At 45.2% G+C, this 15,321-nt stretch overlaps 1 protein-coding gene across 1 annotated transcript in view; it reads left to right on the top strand.

Annotated features, from left to right (window-relative positions):
* Positions 1-15,321, top strand: part of DQX1 (DEAQ-box RNA dependent ATPase 1) — a 100,665-nt gene that overhangs the window by 32,033 nt on the left and 53,311 nt on the right. The window contains exons 2-3 of the mRNA XM_033955108.1: positions 122-487; positions 14,624-14,817. Coding sequence (XP_033810999.1) covers positions 170-487; positions 14,624-14,817 — 512 coding nt within the window. The 5' untranslated portion in view covers positions 122-169. The remainder of the gene's footprint in view (positions 1-121; positions 488-14,623; positions 14,818-15,321) is intronic.

Below are 15,321 nucleotides of genomic sequence, written 5' to 3'. Positions count from 1 at the left end.
ACCAAGATATTCATCCAGACAAGCTTCCATACTAGTCTCTCATTGATCAGGCATACATACTTTCAACTTTTTACCAGGGTTTATGCTGTATACCATAGCTTGACTCTCTTTTCTCTTGTAGGTCTTCTGAGTGGTAAATATGCTGCAGTAAAACTGATCTAGTGGTATTATGGAAGCAAGTACTAAGGCTGCAGGTGTTGATCTTGCTTCGGACTCTATTTCCTTGTCTTCGTTGAGGTCCGGTGAATTGAATAAAACACTGGATGAAGATGAGGAGGAAGGTGAGGCTGGAGCAGCCCTGGACTGTGAAGGAGAACTGGAAGTGAATCCTTACGATGGTCTCCCATTTTCCTCCCGTTACTATGAATTGCTAAAACAGAGGAAGGAACTACCTGTGTGGAGGGTCAAATATCTTTTTATGGAGAATTTGGAAAGCAGCAATATCGTTCTGGTCTCCGGAGATCCAGGCACTGGAAAGAGCACCCAGGTAAGGGACACTGGGAGCCTGATTGCATGATACAAGAGCTCCTTTTGAGGCAGCCATCTAGCTTGTCAATTGTACTTCCCTCTACCATGCTCAGGAACTTGCGCTCCTAATCAGAAGCCTTCAGGTACAATTTTTTTTGTGTGTGTGTTTTTTTTTTTTTACCACATGGAATGCACTACTATTTACCTTGCATGACTAAGTATTCCTTATATTAGATGCTATCTTTGCAGTTTCCTATTGATTTTTGTATGAAATAAGATCTTTTGTTTCTAATACAACAAAAACATGTGGAATATGTTCCATTGTTTTGAGAATTACTGTATTTATTTGAATATAAACCGGAATTTTTCTTCTGACGCTGAGCGGCAATCAGCAGGAGCACACTTTGGCGCTCCTGCTTGGCGCTGAGCGACTTCTTGACTGGCTCCTGCAAATTTATTTTATTCCCTGCAGTTTTCAATAAAGCATACATAATAAAGTTAGTCTAAAACAGACATATCCAATAAAATGTTTGTAGCTTGAGGTAGGCTGCTTCTAGAAAGTTTGTATGCCTAGATTCTGAATAGAAAATAGATCAGGTTTGGAGTAGAGAATGACACGGGGCAAAAATTTGTCCCTGTCCCCATGACTACTGTCCACGCAGCATCCATACAAGCCTCAGTACTGCAATATTTAGCTTATTCCTTCCTTATAAATCAAAGTTCTGGCTGCTGAACTAGAGAAAGATGTTCAGCTGGCAGAGCTTTGTTTATAAATTTTTATCAACACAACTAATATACTACTTTATCCTAAAGCAAAATAAATAAATAGAAATTTTTTTTTATACCTTTGTTGTCTGGTTTCCTCATCTTCTCGTGGAATTCCTTTCATCCACTGTCTGTCTTCTCTCTGCGTCTTCCATTTGTTCTGTTACTGTGCCTCTCCCTTCACCCCCCCCCATTGGTCTGGCAACCATCTTCTTCCCTCCACTTCCCCCATAGTGTGGCATCTCTGTCTTCTTCCCTTCCAGCATCTTCTCCCCATTCTGTCTTCCACATTTCCCTTCAGCATCTGTTCCTCTCCACCCCCCTTCAGTGTCTGTTCCATTCCTTTCCACCACCACCCTTCCCTCTCGCCACCCCCTTCAGCATCTGTTCCTTTCTACCGCCCTTCAGCACCTCTTGCGCGGTCCGACCATCTCCTTCCCTCCCTCTTAACTTCGTGGCACGTTACAATGTAATTTGTGCAAGCCGCCAAAGCCTGTGAGCATGGTCCCCGTCCCGTCCCCACAAACCATCTCGCTTCTGTGTTCCTATTTTCCCCATTTCTAATATCTTCCCTCTGTATCTGGCATTGCCCCCCCCCCATGTATGTTCCCTTTATGTCTCTGTCCCTATTGCTCCATGCACATAATTTCCCCTCTGTTACCTTCCTGTGTCCAGATTTCCCCTCTCTTCCACACCAATGTGTCTCTTCTCTCCAACCCCATCTAACTTCTTTCCCTCTTTCTCCCCCTGCTTCCAGCATCTGGCTCATCTGCCTATCTTCCCCTTTCTTTCCTGCCTATGGGATTAATATTTCTCTCCCTCGTCATCCCCTTGGTCCAGCATCTCTATTTCCCTTTCACTCCCTCCTTCCTAGTGTGAGGGAACATGCACGATCATGGATCGCGCAGTCCAGAAACCCCCTCACGATCGCCGCATCCTGTCATCTCCCTCCCTCCTCCTCAACTTTAATTCTTCTTCTCCCAGCCACACGCTTTCGATAAGCCGAGCGCACGGCTGCTTGAGCTGTTGAATATTCTCCTCTGGCCCAACTTCCTGTTTCTGGTTGCGTCAGAGGAGAAGATTCAGCAATTCAAGCAGTTGCGCACACGCGGCTTATTGAAAGCATGCGGCTGGGAGAAGAAGAATTAAAGTCGGACTTGACACCTAAAGTGAAGTGGAGGGAGGGAGATGGCATGATGTGAGATGTGGCGATAGGGTGGGGATGCTGGACTGCGCGATCCGTGCTGGCTTCACTGCGGAGATAAGACTATTCACTGCTCCACGGAGCGGTGAATGGCTTTGTCCCCGTCCCCGCAGTGACCACTAATTTTTCTCTCCCCGTTTTGGCGGGTTGCCCGCGGCTAGCTGCGGGTAACAACCACCGTGTCATTCTCCTGTTTGGAGTTGCTGTGAGCCAGTCTTTTTGTTTTCTGATTTCTCTCCCATCTTGGGAATAAACTAGACAGTTGGGATTGACTGAGACCAGTCCACAGACCCCAAGGGTGCTAAACATCTTGGTGCCGGGTCCCTCACCCTGCCTCCCACCCCACCTCAGTCCTTGTAGGTGTTTGTGGCCACAGTGCTTACAGTCCTCCTCTGCTCTTCAGAGGGGACCAGAGGTAATTCCCTGAGTGATAGCCTATTAAAGCTTTTAGAAGAGGAAGAAAAGAAAAAAAAAACCTTCAGTGCAACCTCGTCCTAGAATTCCTACTGGTCTTCTGTGTTGCTGTGTCAGATTGGGACATAGTCAAGGATTTTGAAGTGATCATGCTTCCGCTCTTTTTTCCTCCATTTGTTTCCAGTATATCTGGTATAAAAGGGAGGTGGCACAATGCAGGTAATTCATGACAATTCGGTGTGTCAGCCGGGATGTTTGGTTTGACCTGAGAGCAGATAGGCAAGCAGGCCCCCAGCTAAGAGAGTGTAGTCTCCCTCCACTTGTTTTCAGTATGTCTAGGGAAAAAGGGAAGTGATGCATTGCAGTTAAGCCACGACAGTTCAATGTGTCTGTTGGTGCATTTGGCATTTTTTTTGTGGGGGGGAGCAGTCGAGTGCGCAGGCTGGATCTGTGGAAGTCTAGCAGCCATCTAGAAGCAAAGCTGGAGAAGTTCCCCATGCTGAGCTGAGGCCTGTGTGGTTTGCATGGACTAAGTCTTGGTCAGTGCGCTCAGTATTGGTAGGATCGGAAGCTTTTTTTATTGTTACTTTATGCCAAAAATCCATAAATGAAGTATGCTGGGTCCTTTGTCTCTCCCTCTTTCCCTGTGATGGAAAAATGGAGAAGTTTATGAAAGCTACATATCTAGTCTCGGGCATGACAGAGCCTGCTCAACTCCAGTTCTCAAGTTTAATAGTTCAGCAGGCAACCTCACGTGCAAATCTCTCCTTCCCAGTAAGGGGCACAATGGTAGAACCAGCCTTCGATCCTCTATTTGTATGAAGCTTCCCAGAGAGCCTTTATTTATTTTATTCCCTGCAGTTTTCAATAAAACATACATAATAAAATTAGTCTAAAACAGACATATCCAATAAAATAAAAATATATACAAATTAAATCATCCTAAATTAAACAGTCTGTTACCTACCTTCTAATATCAAATACTTCCTCCAATTAGATTCATATTTAAATACCATATGCTCTTACGAACAGTGTTGTTTTTAATTCCTTCTTAAATGATTGAAAGGATGTAGTAGCACAAACCTCAGGAGAGAGAATTCCACAGTACAGATCCTGCAACCTGGAACAGAGTTTTTCAATAACCCTTTTAGAGCTCCTTTTACAAAGCCATGTTGGGCTGTTTTATCGCCAGCTATGGCGATATTAGCTCTGATGCTCATAGGAATTTTATGAACGTTGGAGCTAATATCCCCGTGACCAGCGATTTAAAAACAAAACAAAACTGAATTGCTTCGTAAAAGGGGGTGTTAATTTGATCCTGTGAAAAGAGGGAATCAATAATATTAGTATATTTGCTGATCTGAGTGCCCTTGATAATTGATATAATTTTAATATTGTTGACAGGATGGGAGTAGTCAACCCCTTCAACACTTTAAAAAAAAATCAAAGTATCTTAAACATGCTGTAATTCTACACTCTGTTGGTAACCAGTGTAAAAATGTCTAAATAGGAGATCTTTGGTAGATCAGAAAACTTTGACATCGGGATGGTCGGTTAAAACAAATAAAGGGGGATATTATCTTGAAAAAGCCTTATGGCGAAACATGTCGATGTGACAAGCCCCTATCCGATACTTGATCCTATTAAGGAACCAACAGATATTTAAGATAAGTTAAATTTCATATCAAAATATTTTTATTGCAAATATTTATGAGGGCACTATGCACTTTAAAAATGAAAAATTAAAGAAAACAATAATAATAAAAATATAAATAATATGGGCGAATGAAGAAGCCAGCAGCCATAGCCACTAAGAACATTTTGTATCGCCAAAAAATGTGGGCGTACAAAAATGGCATGTCTGAAGCCCGTTAAACGTTAAAAATTAAATCATTATTGAGACGGTGGAGACATTAGTCTTTTAAGTGTTGAGTAAATAGGAGTAATATGCATATATGTTGCTGAAACAGTTAACACCCTCGCTGCTGCATTCTGTGCAACTTGAAGCATTCCTAATTATGTTTTGGATATTCCTAATAAGTCCATTACAATAATCATCAGACTAGTAAAACCATTGCATGTACAATCAATCAAAATTTTTTGAATGTTAGCAAATCAAGTAAGCGTCTAACAATTTTTAATTGATGAAAAACCATACTTGTAGTAATGATCTTAGATACTTGGGGGCTCATAATCAAAAGAGAAAAGCGTCCAAAAAACGGCCTAAGTCGGCACTTGGACGAACATTTCTCAAAAACATCCAAGCACCGATAGTCAAACCGGGTTTTGGACGTATTTCTAAATGACTTAGGCCCTCATAATGCCGCTCAACGTCCAAAGCTAAACAGGGCGTTTCGGGAGGCGTGTCGAGGGCGGGAGTTGGGCGGGATGTGGGCCGGCTTAGACTTAGTCGTACAGCATGTATAACCAAAAGTGATAAAGCCCACGATCGACGGAACTTGGACGTTGTGATTTAGACCATTTGAAACTCACCAGATATGCACTGAAAACATATAAAACAGACCCCCACCCCCATAAAAATTTTAATCACAACTTTAAAATTCAGCCTTAAGACCATCATCACCTAGCCGCCTGGCATAGGAAAGCCTAGTCGTCCAGCACAGAGGCAGCTTAAGTCGTCTTGGGGGTGGGTTAGGGACCCATAGAGAGGAGGACCCATGCCCATAAGCCCCTGTAATCACTGCATTGATACTTAAACATGTGCACTGTCCTATACACCTCCAAAACCCTTTTTTACTGGCATATATGTGGCTCCCGCAGCCATAAGGGTTATTGGGGTGGAAGATAAGTGGGTCTAGGGGATTCTGGAGGTGGTTTGGGGGGCTCACCATCACCTATAAGGGAGCTGTAGTGAGGAGAAGCCATGGCACCCTGTTTGTGAAGTTCACAGCAGTGCCCTGTAAGGTACCCCACTATTTTGGTGCCCTGTCTGGGTGTTCTGTCCATCACTTTGCAGGCCCCTCCCACGTCCAACAGGGCTTATTTTTGGACGTACAGTTGGACAAAAATGTGCTTTAAAGATTGATGTTTTAGCGGCTTGGACGATCAGATCTTCAGGACATATAATTGGACAAATTTTGAAAGTCAAAAGACGTTGGACGTCTTTTTCGTAAATGGGACTTAGGCTCTTTTTGACTTTGGACGACTTGCGAAATGGACGTAAACGGACTTAGACGTCCCTTTTGATTATGCCCCTCTTGATGTCTCATTGACAACTCTGAGTCCAGTATAACCCCTAAACTAAGAATTTTAAGTCCAGTTTAGGCTTGTGATCCATGAAAAACCTAAGAATAATTAAGAAAAGTAAAATTCCTATTTTGGTATCGCCTTCAGACTCTGCTTTGAACCCTTCTTACCCCTAATCCAGGGATCTCAAAGTCCCTCCTTGAGGGCCGCAATCCAGTCGGATTTTCAGGATTTCCCCAGTGAATAAGCATTGAAAGCAGTGCATGCACATAGATCTCATGCATATTCATTTGGGAAATCCTGAAAACACGACTGGATTGTGGCCCTCAAGGAGGGACTTTGAGACTCCTGCCCTAATCTATGTTCTACATGGAAAGAACAACAGATTGACCTTGACAATGTTTGTGTTTGGGGTGTCTGAGAGGAAGAAGAGATGTTTGGCTCAGTAAGCAGAGGCAGATTATCTCCATGGTTCCTCAGTGAGAGAAGCTGGTAACCCTTACTTTCTAAGACTTGATCTCCCTATAGCTTTCGGAAGGGCCAAAAATTGGAGGTTTTATATTCTGTCTTGGGGAAGAGAAGGCTAAGGTGTTGAGTACATGTTTAGACTTTTCCATCCAAGCACATACTTTCATTAGGAATACCAAAATCTGAATCTAAGATATCTTGTTGCCCCTCAACTGTAATATGCCCTCCAGATTTATTTATTTATTTTTAATTCTTTATTGATTTTCCAAACTGCAATAGTGCAACATGCAGATATATAACATACAATTAATCAACAAAAGCACATTCAACTTACAAATATACATAACCAAATCATTTTCTCCCACCCACCCAATGATTATTCAATACAACACAGAAACATAGATTTTCCCAATAGCCTTTTCCTACACAAATTAATAATGCCCTTCCATCCTCCCATCCATCCCAAATGTAAATTCTCAAAAGTCAAAATTAGGACAGAAAAATCCCCCCTACCCTTCCCTGGATGTGTACCAAAATAAACAAAAAACTGACTCATAATCAAATAATATATGAATGAAATAATATATGATGTCAACAGGCCCCAAACCAATTTAAATAAATTACTGTGCCCCAATATGCCCTCCAGATTTCTGATCAGCTCCCACTTCAGGCACAACCACTTTTAGATGTTCTGCCTATTGGTAGTACTAACGGAGTTTCTTCAGGAATTTGTGACACTGAATGGGAGCCAGGATCATGAAACCAAGCTTATCCCAGGACAAGCAGCAGCATATTCTTGACTGATGGGGGTGATGGCACCGACGGAGCCCCGGTTCGGACAATTTTAGAGTGATTGCATTCTAAGAACTTGGAAAGTTCTAGCAGGCTGCACCGCGCACGCGCCTTCCCGCCCGACGGAGGCACGCGGTCCCCAGTTTCTTAGTTTCCGCGGAGCTAAGAAGACGCGTTCTTTTCAACGGCTGTTGAAAAGCTCTTTTTTCGCCTTCCCGCTCACGTAATTTCGGTATCGGAAGAGTATCTTCCTTTTCATTTTATTTTATTTATTAGTAAAAAAAAACCAAAAAAACAACTTACTACTTTTTTTCGTTCGGGTTCGCCCCGGCGGGGCCTGTTGCCACCATCGAAGCCTCGGCTTTCGATTTGGCAGAGGCCGTTTTTACGTTCATGCCCCCTCAGCCAGGGTTCAAAAAGTGCCAACGGTGTGCACGGCCCATTTCTTTGACCGACCCGCACAACTGGTGTTTACAGTGCTTGGGTCCGGATCATAGGGCTTCCATCTGCACCCGTTGTGCCACACTGAAAAAGAGAATGTTGAAAAACCGTCAAATTCAACAGAAATTACTTTTCGGTGCTGAGATGGCTGACTCTGAGGCATCAACACCGGCATCGGCTCCTTCGCAATCGGCACCCACTTCTTCGACGCCGCGCCAGCGTCGCACCAGTCAGGTAAGCCGGCTAAGAAGCCTTCCCTGCTCGAGCGCCCTCCGGTCGCTGTGGCAGCGAGTCCAGTCCTGCCGACCACGAGGCGCCCACGCAAACGCTCCGCCCCCATAGAGGTGAGTGCATCGTCATCGGCTTCCTCATCCTCTGGGCGTCGAGCGGCACCACAGGTACCGCAGAAAAAGAAAGCGGTGCCGGTGCCTTCACTAGACGAGCGAATTGCAGCCATCCTCCAGGTGCAGCTTAAGGAGCAGTTGCAGCAGTTACTCCCTGCTCTCTTGGCACCGAACCTTCCGGTCCCGGTCCGGTCTGAGCCATCGGTACCGACAGTGGAGCAACCCCTATTGTCCGCTTCCACTTTATCGGTACCAGTCCATTCGGCTTCCTCGACTTCCATGCCGGTACTGGCACCGGAACCGAGAGCTCTTCATCAGGCTGTCCAAATTTCGGCACCGTTACAGCCTCTCACCTCTCCCGGTACCGCTTCTTTGAGGTCAGGTAAGTCGGTACGTAAATCCCAACACCTTGAACCCTCAACGCCGGATTCTCGGGATCGAAGTTTCCAAATCAGGGACCCTGATCTGTGGGGTGACTCCGAAGAGCCACTTCTCTCTGAGGGTGAATGTTCATCTGGTGAGGAGAATCCTTCTGTTCAAGATCCATCCTCTAAACCTGACAATGCCTCCTTCACGACCTTTCTGAAGGAGATGTGTGAGTCTCTTTCCATTCCCTTGGAGGCTGAGTCCAAAAAATCCAAGGCGTTCCTTGATGCATTGGACTTCGACCAGCCTCCAAGGGAATTTCTGAAGTTGCCTCTCCATGATATTTTAAGGGAGACTTTCTATAAAAATCTAGAAACTCCCTTGACTATTCCAGGGGCTCCTCGTAAATTAGACTCCTTATACAAAGTCATCCCCATACCTGGATTTGATAAACCTCAGCTCCCGCATGAGTCTTTATTAGTAGAATATACTCTCAAAAAGTCTGCGGGAGCTAGTGTGTATGCCTCAGTCCCTCCTGGCAGAGAAGGGAAGGCCATGGACAAATTTGGTAAGAGATTATACCAAAATGCTATGTTGGCTAACCGATCTGGTAATTATGCCTTTCATTTCTCTTTTTATTTGAAGCACCTCATACAAAATCTGGCTTCTTTTGAGAAATACTTACCTGACCGCAAGAGATCTGCTTTTCGTCATTGTTCTTCCTCCCTTCTCCAGCTTCGGAAGTTCATGGTACGTTCTATATATGACACATTTGAACTTACCTCCAGAGCCACGGCCATGTCTGTTGCCATGCGTCGTCTGGCTTGGCTGAGAGTATCAGAGCTTGATGTCAACCATCAAGATCGCTTGGCTAATGCCCCGTGTCTCGGGGATGAGCTTTTTGGTGACTCCATGGACTCCACCACACAAAAGTTATCCGCACATGAGACTCGCTGGGACACTCTTCTCAAAACTAAGAAGAAAACTCCACCTGTCCGGCCCTTTCGGCAGCAATCAGCCTATCAATGCCATTATGTGGCTAGACCCTTACCACAGGTTCCTCAGCAGCCAAGACGTCAGCGTCGGCAACAACGGCAACCTCCTCGAATGCAACAACAGCAGCAGGTGAAACCTCCTCCCCAGCAGAAGTCTACGCAACCCTTTTGACTTCATTCTCCAGGGCATAGCCAGTGTTCTACCATCTGCCCATCTGCCTCAACCCATAGGAGGACGTCTTACTCTGTACATCAGCCGTTGGGAGATCATCACCTTGGACCAGTGGGTCCTCAACATCATCCGCCACGGCTATTCTCTCAACTTTCAGACTCTTCCTGCCCAAAGTCTGCCAAGAGAGTCTGCTTTGAACACTCCTCAGTCCTCCCTTCTTATTCAAGAAGTTCAATCCCTTCTTCTTCTGAACGCCATAGAGGAAGTTCCTCTAGATCAGAAGGGGCAGGGATTCTACACCCGTTACTTTCTGGTCCCCAAAAAAACAGGAGATCTCAGACCCATTTTAGATCTTCGCGATCTCAACAAATGTTTGGTCAAAGAAAAATTCAGAATGCTTTCTCTGGCCACTCTTTACCCTCTTCTCCATCAAGGCGACTGGCTATGCTCCCTCAATCTCAGAGGCATACACTCACATACCGGTCAATCTGGCCTCCAGACAGTACCTCCGCTTCATGATCAATCACTGTCATTACCAGTACAAGGTGTTACCCTTCGGCCTTGCCTCCTCTCTCAGAGTGTTCACCAAATGTCTAATTGTGGTGGCTGCTTTTCTACGCTCTCATCATCTTCAGGTCTTCCCTTACCTGGACGACTGGTTAATCAAAGCCACTTCCTCTCAGGCAGTGCTCCTTGCCACCAACCAGACCATCCTTTTTCTACAACTTCTGGGGTTCGAGATCAATCTACCCAAATCACATCTCATCCCTACTCAGAGACTTCAATTCATAGGAGCGGTCCTGGACACAGTCCTCATGACAGCGTTCCTGCCGTCCAACCGTCTTCACACTCTTCAGTCTCTATGTCAGCAGGTGCTTCCACAACACTCCATCTCTGCCAAGCAAATGATGATACTCTTGGGTCACATGGCCTCGACAGTTCATGTCACCCCCTTCGCACGTCTTCACCTTTGCACTCCTCAATGGACCCTAGCTACCCAGTGGTCCCAAGCGATGGATCCTTGCTCACGACACACATTTGTGACATCATCTCTTCTTCAGTCTCTACAATGGTGGTTGATATCTTCCAATCTCTCCAGAGGTCTTCTGTTCCATCTACCTCCTCATCAACTAGTCATCACCACAGATGCCTCCCCTTATGCCTGGGGGGCTCACTTGAACGAGTTTCAAATTCAGGCCTTTGGACGGCTCAGGAAAAGAAACATCACATCAATTTTCTGGAACTCTGGGCGATGTTTTATGCCCTCAAGGCTTTCCAACATCTTCTCTTTCCTCAAGTTCTACTCCTTTGCACAATCAAGTTGCAATGTACTACATCAACAAACAGGGTGGGACAGGCTCTCGCCTCTTGTGTCAGGAAGCCCAAAAGATTTAGTCTTGGGCGATAGATCACCAATTATTCCTGAAAGCTGTCTACATTCAGGGAGAGCAGAATTCCTTAGCAGACAATCTCAGCAGAATTCTCCAACCCCACGAATGGACTCTCGATCCTTTGACTCTCCAGTCCATTTTCGCTCAGTGGGGCACTCCTCAGATAGACCTCTTTGCAGCTCCTCACAATCATCAGCTGCCCCACTTCTGCTCCAGACTCCACTCTCCTCACCGTCTGGCAGCGGATGCATTTCTCCTGGATTGGTCCAATCTGTTCCTGTATGCTTTCCCTCCTCTGCCTCTCATGTTACGAACCTTGTTCAAGCTCAAGAGGGAACAAGCCACCATGATTCTCATTGCTCCACGGTGGCCCAGGCAACATTGGTTCTCCCTTCTACTTCAACTCAGTTCCAGGGAGCCCATTCTTCTTCCGCTGTTTCCTTCTCTGCTTACTCAGCTTCAGCAGACCCTTCTGCATCCCAACCTCCAGTCTCTGCACCTGACAGCTTGGTATCTCTCGGGCTGACCTCAGCTTATTCTCTTCTGTCTCAGCCCGTTCGTTCTATTCTAGATGCTTCCAGGAAACCGGCCACTCTTCAATGATACCAACAGAAGTGGACCCGGTTCTCTTCCTGGTGTTTTCTTCATCATCATGATCCCACTTCGCTTGCAGTGGAGACCTTGTTAGATTATCTTCTTTCTTTGTCTGACTCTAGTCTCAAGTCTACTTCCATCAGAGTCCACCTCAGTGCTATTTCTGCCTTTCATGAGCCAGTTCATGGGAAACTTCTCTCAGCTCATCCTTTGGTTTCCAGATTCATGCGGGGTCTTTTCAATGTGAAACCACCTCTTAAGCCCCCTCCTGTAGTCTGGGATCTCAATGTGGTTCTTTCCGCCTTAATGAGGCCTCCGTTTGAACCTTTGGCTACAGTTCCTTTCAAGTTTCTCACTTGGAAAGTGGTCTTCCTTATTGCTCTTACCTCTGCCAGGAGGGTCAGTGAGTTGCATGCACTAGTTGCTGATCCACCTTTTACAGTCTTTCATCATGACAAGGTGGTTCTGCGTACACATCCAAAGTTTGTCCCTAAGGTTGTCTCTGAATTTCATCTCAACCAATCGATTGTCCTACCTGTATTCTCTCCAAAACCCTATTCTCATCCTGGAGAACAGGCTTTACATACTTTGGACTGTAAACGGGCTTTAGCTTACTATTTAGAGCCTACTAAGCCCCACAGATCAACTCCCCAACTCTTTCTGTCCTTTGATCCGAATAAATTGGGACATCCTGTTTCTAAATGTACGTTGTCAAATTGGCTTGCAGCGTGCATTTCATTCTGTTATGCCCAGTCCGGACTGACACTGGAAGGTTCTGTCACGCCCCATAGGGTTCGAGCTATGGCAGCATCTGTAGCTTTCCTCCGTTCCACTCCTATTGAGGAAATCTGCAAGGCTGCTACTTGGTCCTCAGTTCATACTTTTACATCTCATTATTGTCTGGATGCTTTCTCCAGACGGGATGGACACTTCGGCCAGTCTGTTTTGCAACATTTATTTTCCTAATGGCCAACCTTCCCTCCATCCCTCTTTTTGTTAGCTTGGAGGTCACCCATCAGTCAAGAATATGCTGCCTGCTTGTCCTGGGATAAAGCACAGTTACTTACCGTAACAGGTGTTATCCAGGGACAGCAGGCAGATATTCTTGCGTCCCACCCACCTCCCTGGGTTGGCTTCTTAACTGGCTTATCTTAACTGGGGACCGCGCTCCTCTGTCGGGCGGGAAGGCACTCGCGCGTGCGCGGTGCGGCCTGCTAGAACTTTCCAAGTTCTTAGAGTGCAATCACTCTAAAATTGTCCGTACCGGGGCTCCGTCGGTGCTGTCACCCCCATCAGTCAAGAATATCTGCCTGCTGTCCCTGGATAACACTTGTTACGGTAAGTAACTGTGCTTTCTAGGGCGAGCCATTGACAATAAACCCAGAGAAGGAACTATTTCACCCTCAGAAATGACAACAAATGTATCCAGTAGAGGCTGTACTATTTTTAGTCTGACCCTTTGTTTTCTCATCTCTAAAACAATTTCAAAACTGTCTATAAATAGAGTATCTCCTTATCCTCAGCAAGAGAGAGAGTGTCCAGTATCTTCAACTTGGGGGCAGCACTTCCCTTTTGATTATGTGCCTGCTGTTGTGCTCCAGCACTGCCTCAGATTTTAACAGCATAGCGAGTGCCTTTCGACGACAGCAGCATCCTCGAACAGCAAGCTGTGGAGATACTAATGCTACTTCCTTCAGGCAGATATTACTTCATCGGGGTTAGTGCAGGTCTTCTAGGCCAGTTTTTCTCAACCTTTTCAAGCCAAGTACCACTTAAGTCTAACAAATATCAACCGAGTATCTCCGCCCAAACTCTGCCCCTGACTCCACCCCAACATAATAATAATACTAATTGTATTGCAGTTTCTTCCATGGATTTTTCATATACACACAATATAATCTTATTAATACATAATGGTAACCACAAAATTTAAAAAGCACACTGTACGCAGAGAAAATGTTAATTATCATTTATATTTGGGTTTTTTGTAAAGATGTCAAGGCAGATATGCAATATCAAGGCAGATATGCAATGTCACCTCAGTAACAACTATAGAAAAATAGACAAATATAGTACAAAATATAGACAGCAGATATAAATTCCCTAAACTGACACATTTTGATCACTAAATTGAAAATAAAATCATTTTTCCTACCTTTGTTGTCTGGTGATTTTTATGAGTCTCTGGTTGCACTTCCTTCTGACTGTGCTTTCTTTCATTTCTTTCTTTCTTTCTGCACTCAGGCCCAACAGTTGTCCCTTTCTATTCCCTCCCTCCCTTCCTCCTTCCTATGTCTCAAGTTAGTGCTCCCTCCCTCCCCCAAAGCCTGCCTGCCACCCAAGCTCACCTGCCACCCACCTGCTCCATTTAATTACCTCCCGTCCTCCCCCCAAAGCTGCGCCAAAGCCTGCCTGCTTCCAAGTCGGCCCGCCACTGATACCTCCTCCCCCTCCCAGTCCGCCTCCGCCGCTCACCGCCTGCTTGCTGCCCGCTACATTTAATTACAGCCCCGCTGGTGCCGCAACTATAGGAAGGGAAAGGCCAGGCGCGTGCAGCACTTGTACTCCACCGGCCCGCAAGCCTTCCCCCCTGACGTCAATTCTGATGTCAGAGAGAAGGTCCGGGCCACCCAATTGCTGCTTGTGCATGTGGGTGTATGGGCCAACCAATCGCACCTCTGCATGTGGGTGAATGGGTCGCCATCCCACCTGTGATTGAATTCCCATAAGTAGATCCTTCCAGTGGTTTATAAAAAGCCCCTTTATTCTCAGTTCTGCACTTTCTAACTTGTTTTATTTGTATTCTGATAATTTACTTTATTATATCATGCCCTTGGAACTTAATGGGAGGACTGATGGTTTAAATTTTTGATAAAATATATAAAATACTATTTAACGGTGTCAATAAAATGGGAATATTTTGCATAACATGTAAGTCTCCATTATTAAAAGCCTGAGTGGTGGAGCTGCTGATGCTTTTTTTTTTTCCCCCCCTCTTCAAGATTCCTCAGTGGTGTGTGGAGTATGCTCTCTCCATACAGTATATTAATGGACTAGTAGCCTGCACACAGTCACACAGTTTAGCTGCTCTGAGTCTTGCCTTAAGAGTGGCTGATGAAATGGATCTGAACCTGGGACATGAAGTGGGCTTCTGTATTCCATACGAAGATTGCTGTCACCAAGAGACTATTCTCAGGTGAGGATGGGAAAGGACTCCCCTGATCAGTGTGTTATCTCAAGATTGCAAATGGTTTGGGAGCTCATACTTTAGAGATGGGAAATTATAAATTATGTTTGTTTGTTAGTTGTTTGTAAACCACTGAGAATTATCGACATATTCAGGGCTTTTTTTGAGGGGGGTACTTGGTTACTAGGACCTTTTTCCATAGCTTGCTAAAAATGACCCATGTTCTCCAAGTATTAATAAAAGAGTTTCAAGTTCTCTTGGTGCTGCCTTTTCATGGATTCTGTGGCTGATTCCTGGGGGCCTGGCTACTGTGGGGTGGTCCTTCAGTTATCACCCCACTCCTGAAAAATAGTCTGGTATTTTGAGTACTGATACCTTTTTTGCTAGAAAAGATGCACTGGGTATGCCAAACTATAAAACATTAAATAAAAGGGAGGAAATGATTACTAATATTAATAGGATAGAACTCAAATTGTATTTACACTGAGGAAAAATAAAACATTGAACTGCCGT

The sequence above is a fragment of the Geotrypetes seraphini genome, chromosome 1 (genome assembly GCF_902459505.1).
Source record: "Geotrypetes seraphini chromosome 1, aGeoSer1.1, whole genome shotgun sequence".
Lineage (NCBI taxonomy): Eukaryota > Metazoa > Chordata > Amphibia > Gymnophiona > Dermophiidae > Geotrypetes > Geotrypetes seraphini.
The sequence above is the reverse complement of the archived record's forward strand: the minus strand, read 5'-3'. Positions and strand labels throughout refer to the sequence as shown.